The 11,679-nt window shown below is 50.6% G+C and overlaps 5 protein-coding genes across 5 annotated transcripts; 3 read left to right on the top strand and 2 right to left on the bottom strand.

Annotated features, from left to right (window-relative positions):
- Positions 1-359: 359 nt before the first annotated feature.
- MRS44_013940 (uncharacterized protein) lies at positions 360-1,547 on the top strand (the record flags this gene model as incomplete). The annotated part of the gene is made up of 1 exon (XM_065617378.1): positions 360-1,547. One exon carries the CDS (start codon positions 360-362, stop codon positions 1,545-1,547), a length of 1,188 nt encoding a protein of 395 aa, XP_065473450.1.
- A 192-nt stretch (positions 1,548-1,739) lies between these two features.
- MRS44_013939 (uncharacterized protein) lies at positions 1,740-3,179 on the bottom strand (the record flags this gene model as incomplete). The annotated part of the gene is made up of 1 exon (XM_065617377.1): positions 1,740-3,179. One exon carries the CDS (start codon positions 3,177-3,179, stop codon positions 1,740-1,742), a length of 1,440 nt encoding a protein of 479 aa, XP_065473449.1.
- Positions 3,180-5,711: 2,532 nt separating this feature from the next.
- On the bottom strand, positions 5,712-7,236 carry MRS44_013938 (uncharacterized protein; the record flags this gene model as incomplete). Its single annotated transcript, XM_065617376.1, has 2 exons — positions 5,712-6,865; positions 6,915-7,236. The coding sequence occupies 2 exons, from the start codon at positions 7,234-7,236 to the stop codon at positions 5,712-5,714; spliced, it is 1,476 nt and encodes a 491-aa protein (XP_065473448.1).
- Positions 7,237-7,749: 513 nt separating this feature from the next.
- Positions 7,750-8,310, top strand: MRS44_013937 (uncharacterized protein; the record flags this gene model as incomplete). The annotated part of the gene is made up of 2 exons (XM_065617375.1): positions 7,750-8,105; positions 8,166-8,310. 2 exons carry the CDS (start codon positions 7,750-7,752, stop codon positions 8,308-8,310), a joined length of 501 nt encoding a protein of 166 aa, XP_065473447.1.
- A 123-nt stretch (positions 8,311-8,433) lies between these two features.
- MRS44_013936 (uncharacterized protein) lies at positions 8,434-10,310 on the top strand (the record flags this gene model as incomplete). Its single annotated transcript, XM_065617374.1, has 5 exons — positions 8,434-8,537; positions 8,588-9,426; positions 9,531-9,612; positions 9,710-10,163; positions 10,215-10,310. The coding sequence occupies 5 exons, from the start codon at positions 8,434-8,436 to the stop codon at positions 10,308-10,310; spliced, it is 1,575 nt and encodes a 524-aa protein (XP_065473446.1).
- Between the last annotated feature and the right edge of the window lie 1,369 nt (positions 10,311-11,679).

Below are 11,679 nucleotides of genomic sequence, written 5' to 3'. Positions count from 1 at the left end.
ACTAGCAATGGATAGCTAATCACCTGATGGAGACCGTCGCGTCAGTCACTAAGGCCCTGATCATGAACAGGGGTCAAAATGAACCCGGTTTTCAGGTGAGACATCCTATCGCATAAAATTAGCGCAGCCACCGTCTTGTACCCAAAACCCCGTCATATTCATAGCTATTCCTCAATGGGCGATGGCCCTGACCGCCTTCCCCACCTGTCAGAAGGTCATAGTGAAGTCATCACGGCTATGATATTGAGAAGGTAAACACATCGCCTTTGGAGCTCGATTTGAACGCCTTTGGACACGATTTTCGAGAAGAAGAGAGTCATCCCTGTATCCTCCATAGAAAATACACCTAATTCGAAGAGATGCCGCTCTCAAAAGCCCGTCGGAAGTCCAAGAAGCGGTCCCAGTTGCCACCGACTACACAGGAAGCATCACAGCCGCCGCCCACGCACCCTGACGATCCTAGCACGCAGTTAGTCGCGTCAGAGCCTCGCAATAGCCGGGGTTGGAGGTGGTCTGACGAGCAGACTTTGTACTTCCTTGAGAGACTGCTGGAAGCCCGGCGGAACGGCGACCTGAATATCAATAAGAAAGGAGCGTACAGGGATGTATTGGTGAGCTTTATCCCTAGCTTTAAAGCAAGGTGGAGGAACCAAAGCTGGTCTTATGAGACGATGAAGAACAAGCTGCGGAACCTGAAGGACTTTTGGCGTGCTTTTCGTGAAGCTTATGATCTATCGGGAAGGGGATATAATGAGAGGACTGGACGCGTTGATCTTAGCCGGGAGAATAAGAAGAAGATAGAGCAAAGATTCCCGCAGCAGGGCCATAAAGCTGTGACGGAGGGACTGCTTATTGGTCGGTACATCACGATGGACTCGTGGGAGGAGATATTCACAGACGACCCGCCAGCAGGTCGTCTCATCACTGCAGCGAATGATGAGACAGTCTGGGTGGCCCATGACCCGAGAGGCACGGCGGAGGGCGATGACGAGGATATCGTGATGACTAACGACGATGATGAGGAAGTCGAGGAGGACGAGGACGACGAGGACGATAAGGAGGGCGACGACGAAGTGAATGATCTGCCGCAGAGTCAGCTTCCTGATTCTTTGCAACTTCCTGATTCTCTGATTCCTGATACTCCGCGTGGGGAAGAGTCCTCATCGTCGCCGGCTATGATGTCTTCGACGTCTATAGGAGGGTTAACTCCTTCTTCATCGCAGCTACAGCGGCGACAGCGCAGCGCTATATCAGAGTATCAGACGCCTTCCTCAGCGGCAACGAGGAAGAAGAAGCAGAAAAGTGAGGGACCGATCACAGCGGCGGAGTTGAAGGAGCTGCTTCACGATGATTCTCAGAGGAGCTTATCCGTCACGTCACGGGCAGCCGGGTCAGAAGACCTAGAGAAAGCAGTCACCAACTGCCTGGAGGTTATTGGAGAGTCGAAAGGCATGACTTATGCCGTGAGGGCGATCTCATTGTTCAAAGAAGTGAGGAATGCGGTGATATGGAATGGGCTAGGTTCGAAGGAGGTGAAGGAAGCTTAGGTTAAGAGCCAACTTGGCCCGGCAGAATAAGGCTGTGCAGTTATTGTGCTTGGAAGACGAAGCTCGGTAGTATTTCATCTGTTGAGGTAGCTTTTCCCTAGCAAATTGACCCCGATTTGAATGCCTCATTACCAACTGCAGTCAAGCTATCACAAGCCCGATTTTACAGCTTCAAATTACCCCTCACCGCCTTCAGCCGCGCTGCCGGCCCTCTCTTTGTTCACTTTCCTCAACCTCATCGCTTCCACCGCCCTCGCCGCCTTCTTCACTATCACCACCTTCCTCGCCTCGGCCGCTCTCACGGCGCTGCTGATTTCTGGCCTCCTGCTGTTCTTCTTCTCTTCTTCTTCTTAATATAATATTATATTCCCGCCAAGTCATGTCAGCGATCTCACTACGCAGCCCGGTCGGGGACTGCGCCGGCACGAAGTCATCCGCACGCCTCTTGGCCGCCTCCATCGCTTCCCGGGCGAGAGGGAAGTTATTCAGGTATATCAGAAGGTCAAGATCACGCTCGCCGGGCTCTATGCCATCTGCTAAGAGGAAATTCCACAGACCCGTGACTGCAAGCATAATACGATGCTGGTCTCTGATGGAGTATTCTGCAGCACTGTGTCTCACGATTTTGAACTTCCTCTTGACCCGGCCAAAGATCTGCTCGACGATCACGCGAAGCTGGGCGTGACGAAGGTTATATATCTCTTCCGGGCGCTGTGGCCGTCGAGCAGCTGCTTCCCAGTCTTGAAGATGGTATCTCGTTTCTGGGAATGGAATCAGGATGCCTCTGCTGGAGCCAAAGCCGGCATCAGCAACATAGAATCGTGCTGATGGGATTCGCAGGTCAATAGTCTTTGCTATACGTATGAGCGAGGAGTCGTTGATAGATCCCTCAGCGCCCACGAGCACGTATACAAAGAATCCCTCGAAGTTGACTGCTGCGAGGATATTTTGTGAGATATTATTCTTCCTTGACCAATATCTCCTTTGTTGCCGACGAGGAACAAAAGCAGGTATATGACATCCATCTATAGCACCGACGGCACCGTTGAATGCCCTCCTTTTCGGGGATAACTCCACGAAAGTCGATAGATCGAGAAGATGACTTGTTGGCTGCACAACGAAGCGTACATGCAGTCGCCGGAGAGGTTCAATAAGTTCATGAAATATATTCGAGACCGTTCCCTGACTGACACAGAAGCGAAAGGCGGTATTTCTCTGCGGCTCCCCATACGCAAAGATCCACAGCATAATCATCAACTTCTGCTCGAGAGACATACGCCTGCTATCATGAGCAGCAGTATTAATCCGCAACCACCGACAGAGGGCCTGAAATAGGGCGTGTGGCATGCGAAATAGGTGCTTGAACATATCATCGTCCCCGCCGAGCAGCCACGAGGCGTAGTCTCTTGCAAGATGCGTATTTGCGCGTGGACGGCGGCGGCGGCAGCCTCGCCAAGTTGGTCTCTCATCGCCGATGACACTAAGGAAGCGCAGTACGATGAGAACCCTATGGCGGTTAGTGATGACTTCATCTTTTATTGCTAACTGACGAAGATGCTCCTCATCGTCAAGGAGACCGTCATCATCGATCAGGTGAGTAATTTCCTCGTTTTCCTCGTCTTCAGATGTCATTTCTGATGATAAATAGGAATGTGAATAGCTTCCAATCACCCCCTCTCGCCTGATTCAAAATGAATCACGAAAATCGGTGTGATCGTCATACCTCCTGCCTCCACGGGCAACCCGAAGCCCGCGGCAGGTCCCGGCTAGCGTGATACATGACGATGACGATCCTTGTGCGCAGAGATGCAATTGGGACGGTCAATTCTTATATCCCCCGCTGGGAGTGGTGCCAGATCGAGGAAAGCGTGTCCCCTCATTCATCTAACAGGAAAATTTGAAGCATGATTCATTTTGACCCCTGTTCATGATCAGGGCCTAAGGGATGAAAACTCTAGGTACAAATTAGCGCTGTCGGCAGAACCAGGATGTGCTAACAAAGAGGGTCCTATCCAATGTTACAAAAGCCATGCCCGTATAAGAGCCATGCCCGTGTAGCCAAAATGTCATGCCCGTATAGCAATTCCCATCTCGAATGCCAAGGCGCTCCGTAGGTGCCACGGAAGCGAACAGAACGAAGGGACTGACTTCCCAGCCCTCGTCGTGACTTGCTTGGAGGCTTAAGACCGCTCAGGAGATGGCATCAGGTGTCGTGCTTGACTCCTCCGGTGAGGTCATAGTGATGCCACGATCCTATAGCGCCCGCGGGTTGAGCACAATATCCTTGGGTATTGTAGTTGACGCTCGATCATATCCCCTCAATTGTCGAAAGGCTCCCGAAAGTACCTTGCCCCACATGACCCCTGTCACATGACAGGTACATGAGGGGAACCTGAAGATGCATCATTAACCATTCTCGCCAAAATCGTCATACAAATCATTTCAAAGTTATCTATGAGTTCTCAATCAATACCAGGCGAGGCCCTGAATGCATATGACGACCAAAGCTTCAACAGGGAGGATAACAGCTGCTGGGAGCATGAGTATGGCCGGTCAGCAGCAATAAAAGGAGGCATCAATCAAGGCGGGGATGTAAGCAGTGTGATGTCGCGATTTGTAACTCAAAATATTGTTGGGACCTCCATCATGGCTTAATTTAGGTAGGGAATAATGTACCTTTCATTCTTGCATTTTAATTGGGCAGACATCCCTGGAGTGACCTGGCGGGAGCCTTTCGACAATTGAGGGGATGATACGATGAGTCGCTCACAAATCAGTGGCGTGATTTCCACCAAAGCAACCATATGACCTAAGAGTGAGTGAAACATACATCTTGGACGAGAATCACTGACCGAAGTCAGAGTTCAGGCGTCCACGTCGGCTGCCGGCCAAGCCCGAACATCGCTGCTGAGTAAGGGCAGCCACATCGGACTGGGCTAGACAAACCAAACGGTGCTGAACAACCCCGCAATGTTCCTAGCTAAGGATAAACGAGCGGGTTGTCCACCGGCCAACACGAGGTCAATCCCTCACCTTCCAGCTCAAAGCTAGAGATCAACGCATCGTCGTCATGACAACAAGCATTTACAGTGAGGCTGCAGCCTTGCAGACCTTGATAGAGGGTACGTCTGCTGTCCCCGGCTAGGTTCCCGAGCTCAACCCCCCCAGCGAACCTGCGGGTGTTATACCCAATGCACCAAATGGAGGTCGTGACATACAAGGGCGACGACGGTCAGCTCTATGCTTGCGTAGTCGGGGTGCCGAGTCAGCGCGAGTGGTACGTGGGAGAGCTCGAGATTCTGCGCAAGGGGGAGCCTGGAGATTCACCATGGGGTTTCAGGCACTCGCTGGAGAGTATTTTCCGCAAAACTCAGGAGCTATTGGGGGCTCAACTACAGAGACAAGGTCGCGGGGGGAGTTAAACCTCGACTCTATGTCAGACAATTGGCTCCACAGGGATCATTGATGGCACCAGTCAATTTATGAGAATTATCTGAAGAACAAAGGAAATTGAACAGCCGTGTGTTCGGGCACAGCTATTTAAGCTCATGTCGTTAGGACTGGAATCCTTGATGCGACAAGTTGGATGTGAAACCGGATACACGACGCCAAAGTACGGGCCGCGTTTCATATCCGGTCGCATGAACCGAGTGGTGATATGCGATACTATCCGAGCAGCGAGATGGTGGGTGTGTGGCAGGCAGCAACGCCCCATCCTCGTGAGCAAATGAGTGGCCACCCGCCCAAGGACCAGTGTTGCGAATAATATAAACAATACGTATATTGGCAATATGGAAGCCTCGCAATATTATTGTATTGCCAAGTGGTGCATATTGTATTAGGCCATATGACATTGGCCTATATTGTATTGTATTGCCAAGAACCCAATATATTGCCAGTGTGACAATACATCCCATTATATTGCACGTGATCTGGGTTATTTGTCGCATATCAGCCTGTCGCACACGCGGCATAGCCCACCGGATTATTTCCGGAATTCCACTCGGAATTTCCGTTCCACACGGATTTCCGTCTTCTATATAAGACAGCAACGTCTTTCTCTTTTGTATAGTACATTTGCCCCTTAGATAATTCTCATCAATTGACTGGTGCCATCAATGATCCCTGTGGAGCCAATTGTCTGACATTATTCTACTGCGGCAGCTAAAGTACATCACCTTGAAACTCTCGTATCCCAAACCATGACTTCAGGCACTCCAGTGCTTCGACTACATCACTCCCAAGCCGATTTCGACGATCTGTAATGGTTATCTTGGCCCCAGAGAAGAGTCGTTCGGGCTCAGCAGACATTGCGGGAATTGACAGTATGTCCACCGCCATTTTACTCAGGTTTGGGTAGTTTTTCTGCTGTGTCTCCTCTAGCCACCATGCAAGGGCGCTTGTGAACCCGTAAACCCGTTCAGACTTGCAATAACGTTCATATTCGTCCGTGACGAGTGACGGCTGCAGGTGCTTGTTCCTCCAGTTCAAGAACTCGTTCGTGGTCGTCGATGGGACCTCGCAGAGAGGAAGAGGTGATTCCACGGGTTTATAGTCGTTCCACAGCGTCTCCATCAACTTCTTTGACGACTCAACCCACTCCTTTTTCCAGTTCTCCTGTATGTAGTGCCATTTATGCGAAGGGTGGAGCACGATAGCGGCAACGTAGGCAGGCGATTCATCAGTGAGCCGGTAGTACTTGTCCAACTTGGCCCAGCCCGAGTTATACATTGGCGCCATTATCGGATCGTCAATATATGCCTCCTTCCCTGCTTCGAATTGTGCCAAAACGAAATCCATAGCCAAGAGGACGTTGTCGAGTGTTGCAAACGATGACTCGAGAGCCTTGGTCGTCATCTTCAGCTTCTCTAAGAAGGACTTGATTTTCTCCAAGATGATCCAGTCCTCTGAAGAGAGCTCGTCTCCAGCGCAATCTAATTCCATCCATTTGTTGAAATAGCCGTCAATCGCATCTCTGAGGTTCAGGGCCACTCGCAGCATGTTATACCACGAACTCCATCTTGCATCGTTGTCCCGTGCGAGCTTACGGTTATGGCTAATAGCAAGAGACTTTTGGCTGCGCTGGACACTTCGTTGGATGAAAACGACGAAGTTGTGAATCTTGCCAAGAGGCCCCTTCTTCCGCCACGCTTCAATATGTTTTAGTGTCACATTATGCACACCAGGATCGTCGAGTTCGAGCTTCTCATTATCGGTGACGAAGAGGAAGGCTTTGGCGGCGAGGTTGATAATATGGCCTTGGCAGCGGAGTCGGTGCACTTTGGGATCGTATTGGATGTCATATCGGCGTAGGAGGCCTGTGGTGTGAATGTTAGGGCATGCGAGAAAGAGTGAAGTTGTACTCACCAAGAGAAAGAGATCTCATCATTGTGTCGTTATTGCCGGCGTTGTCCATTACGAAATATCCAAGCTTGGATGCAAAGCCCCATTCGTCAACCACCTTCAAAATGGCCACAGCGAGATGAGAGCCGTCGTGCTCACTGTCGATGTCTTTCAACGCCAAAACATGGTGTTCCAGCTGGCCGTCTTCCGTGACATAGTGTGCGACTACGCCTAAGATGGCCAAAGAGTTGGGAGAAGTCCAAAGGTCGCAGCTGATGTGAATTCTTGACTTTGCCGACTGTATGCGCTGCTTGACCCTCTCTTTCTGGTCTTCATATTGGCACATAATCCATATCTTGACGGTATCATGCGTATCCGGAAGCCAAGTCTCGATATCGTCATTGATGTAGGCCAAGAGAGCTCGGAACTCTGGGCATTCCACGAGCCGAAATGGGAGAGAACAGGCCGTGATAAACAGCGCTGACCTCAATTCAAGTATCAAGTCAAGTATTTCAAGTAAGTCAAGTAAGTTGACGGCCCAATATATTTCAAGTAAGTAAGTTCATAATGCCTCAAACTTGATTTACTTGAAATACTATATTTTGTGGGTTTTCCTGTGCGACGGTCCTGGGAGTGCCGAGGCCATTCGGGGCTCGTCGGGCCCAAGGTGTAGGGTAATGAATTTGGTGTGGTACGGAATGTGGCCCAAGCTGATTGCACCAATGATAATCCAGGGACGCGGTAGGGGTGGCGCGGATTTGTTGTTTTGTTCGCCCGCGTGTTCGAGACGTGTCGCACCTGACTCAGAACCCAAGTCTGTGAGAAGCATCCACGATCCGCGATTCGCCAATGATCCGCAATGGCAGCACAACAGCAGTCGCTAGAAACGCTCCTGGGCATTAGCAGTCAGCGCAAATCACTGAAACAGCAACTTGACGCTGCGTCCATCAAGGCCGAATCTGGGAGAACGACTCTTGCTGACCTCCCAACGGTCCAGATCGGCTGCAAGAGGTATATACCAGAGGAGTATATTGCCAACAAGAATCGTAAAGGCCGGCGGAGCTGGATTCAAGCCCACGGATTCTTCCTCACGGAAGTCAGCCCTGATTTGCGGACATTGCAGACCTACTGGGCTTGCTCGAAATGTGATGAACGCGGGAAGAGCTCGTTATTCGTCGCGACAAACACCACGTCGTCAATTGAACATCTCCGAAGGTATATGACATGCGTATGAGTCCGACATCTACTCTTTTTCCAGCGCCTTACTGGATATAGGTCACATATGATCACTGAGGCGGACGGCAATGCGGACGAAGATTCGTCTCGCGCTGACAGTCAACCCCCTTCGAAACGGCGCTGCCTGGAGCTTCCTACTGCAAGATCCAATGTTAATAAAGCGAAGGAGCTGACGGTCGGCTGAATCGTTACTGCTAATCTTCCTTTCACGGCGCCGTCGAATCCGTATTTGCGACGAATGCTCGACTTATACGATGCGTCATTGGCGAAAGAGGTGCCGTGGAGCCGGCAGTCGGTGCGTGATACCATGCGGAAATTATTCGAGGTAAAGAAGGGAGCAATATCGAGTCAATTGGAGAAGGCAGTCACAAAGATTAGCTTTAGCTTTGACATGTGGACTTCTCCAAACCGGTACGCTTTCCTTGGCCTCCACGCTCACTATCTCAACGCCTCTTATCAAGTCTAATCGCGACTTCTTGCCCTGCGCCGTGTGTGGGAGCTCATTCCGGAGATAACCAAGCAACGACAATATATGACATCTTCGGCGAGTACGGGATACGAGATCGGATTGGCGCGGGTCTCTGCGACAATGTCTCGTCCAATGACACATGCTTGGCGAGCCTCTATCGTCAACTTTCTCCTGCGATGGCCGAGGAGGATATTAGAAACAATCGAACACGGTGCTTTGGGCATATTGTCAACCTTGCAGCTCGAGCGTTCCTCTGGGGGAAAGACCCTGACTCGTTTGAGCGAGAAGCCTTCACCGAGGCGGCTTTCCAAGTTGAAGAGCGTGAGCTTCGACTTTGGCGGAAACGGGGAGCAGTGGGCAAGCTGCATAACATCGTCCGGTTCGTCAGGGCTTCTCCGCAACGGCGAGAGTTGATGAAATCTCTGGCATGCAGCCAGCGCGATGAAGACGATTATCACCTCTTTGAGGAGGACCGAGCTGCCATCGATCTCGAACTGATGCAGAACAATGAAACCAGATGGAATTCGACGTTTCTGATGATCCAGCGTGCCATTCACAAACGAGAGCAGATTGACCATTTCATCACATATCTCGACACGAAGGCAGCAGAGCCCCGACAACGGGTGCCTGTCCAATATCATCTTTCACCCCAGGACTGGTTTCTCTTGGCGGAGATACAGAGTCTACTAAAACCACTCTACGAAATCACCATAAGGTGCCAGGGTTGGGCTAAACAAGGCCGTTACGGCGCCTTGTGGGAAGTGATGATCGGAATGGAATATTTGCTCAACTTCTTCGAGGAGCAGAAGCTGATATTCTCGCCCCCGGATGGTACTACTAATGAGCTATAGATTGCCAGAGCCTCGACAACCACGAATACGGCTTTCTAATTCACATTCGCTTTTCTTATGTCTATTTTGCTAATACTTTCGCAGGATTTAGTACACCACGAGCTGACCAGGGTCGCGGACGCGAGAAACACTTGCCACAGCACACCCGGGACGAATATACCTACCGGTGCATTCTCGCAAGCTGAGAATTTTGATGATGACCACCGACGATGCATACAAATCTCTATCAATAACTGTTGGTCAAAGCTTGATGAGTATTACAGTCTACTTGGCCAATCGCCACTTTGCCCGGCTGCCGTTATTCTTCATCCGCGCTGGAACGTGTCTTGGCTTGAGGCGAACTGGACTAGCCACGAGCAACTAGTGTGGCTACGGGATGCTAAGAACAGTGTCCGGGAATTCTTTGAACTACAGTATCCCCGTAAGGAGCAGTCTGAGGCAGCGAGGACAGTGATAGGAAAAGCGATGCGGCAAGACGAGCCCAGTCAATTCGACCAGTGGATGCAGAGCTGCGATCGGTACATGATGGAGGAAGAAGATGAGCTTGGAGTTTATATGAGGCAAGGGCCAGTCCGGCGAGAGAACTTGAACCCCATTCTATGGTGGAAGGATCACCAAGAAGAATATCCACGTCTGAGCAACTTTGCCCTCGACATCCTGGCAATTCCTGCCATGTCTGTCGATCCTGAGCGGACGTTTAGTGTCACAAAGTTGACAGTAAGCTCGCAAAGGCACAGCTTAAGCCCCGAGATAATAGAGGAAATACAGTGCCTACGGAATTGGCTAGGCCATCAAGCGATCACTGTGGGCGAGGTCGTCAGCTTTGGTGGGGACCTGATGGATTGGGATGGAGGGGAGACGTGAGAATATTAATAGCTTCATCCTGGCCTCAGGTCAGCGCTTTCAATTCAAGTATATCAATTCAATTCAAGTTAAGTAAGTTCACGGACGATTTTATTTCAAGTAATCAAGTTACACCCCCGAACTTGACTTACTTGAATTGAAGTCAGCGCTGGCTTTGACTGCTCTCGAAGATCCTGTGGGACCTGCATATGGTCAATGTTGCCCAAGCTCGCGATATCTCATTCTCATACTTGCGGAGGTGGTCAGCTGCTGAACTGGTAGCAGCAGCGGCGAAGAACTCGGGCTGGCCCTTCGCGTCGCACAAACGACAGGCCCAGTAAGGGTTCAACGGGCTGCCGTTAGCGTCAACTTCAACAAGAAAGAATCCATGGCGCTTGATCCAGCTCTTCCGTCCCTTCGAGCCCTTTCGAGACAAGGACTCTTCCAAAACATATCGTTTGTTCCTCCATACAGCTTGCGGGAGATCTGCAACGGTAGGATGATCTGGCAATGCCGTCTGCGTCGTCGATTCAAACTGACTCGCCAAGTTCCTCGGCGGTCAGAGAAGAGCAAAGGCGGAGGGTGGAGAAGGAAGCATGATGCCGTGGGGTTCCGTTGGGTTGGGCGTCCATCAGAGCTGGCTGGCACGCGTCGAGAGAAGTAAACAAACTGCCAAAGACGCGGTCTGATGATGTGGGGGCAAAGAGCAGGGAAATTAAGAAGCTACTTTGTCCCTAGCGCATTTAGAGTGATGTCTGAAGGTAGCTCACTAATAGCGACTGTGTGCAATGGCTCTGATTGGCCAGGCCACTAACCGGATTCTGTCACTCAACAGGTTCCGGGTAAGTTCACTCAGCAGCCCAGCCGGTTGGACCTTAACCTCATATCACGTATCAAATATATCAAATGGCATTTCAAATTCGGGATTTTGTATTTGTTTGATTTGAAATAAGATTTTGGCATATTTGATTGATTTATTTGGCAGTTTGTTTGATTGCATTTGATTTATGGGCAGTGCTGTGGGGGAAACTCAGGCCGGCATGTATTATCAGCCGCTTGCTCACAGCTGCTGTTTTCTGCTGTTATGAAACTATTGTCATCATAGATATTGACTGCCAGTATCTTAGGAGGTATCTTTCGGGAGGGCATTGCAATGAGCAAAATGAATTTTGTGTGATTTTAGCTGTGAAGGGTCTGAGAGGGGTTTTTGGGTTCCCCGCAGGTACCGTCACGATGACAGGGTAAACAGGGGGTGATGTGGGGCGAGGTACGGAATGGAGGTTTATGACAGCCGATGGGATAGCTCAATCTCTCTGTCGAGTCCATGGCTGTTCTAGACTTGCTGCATCGACCCACGACTACACTACTCTTTGCGGCTGTCCAACAAAAG

The sequence above is a fragment of the Fusarium solani genome, assembly GCF_023522795.1.
Source record: "Fusarium solani strain SB1 chromosome Unknown bctg00000009, whole genome shotgun sequence".
Taxonomy (NCBI): domain Eukaryota; kingdom Fungi; phylum Ascomycota; class Sordariomycetes; order Hypocreales; family Nectriaceae; genus Fusarium; species Fusarium solani.
The sequence above is the reverse complement of the archived record's forward strand: the minus strand, read 5'-3'. Positions and strand labels throughout refer to the sequence as shown.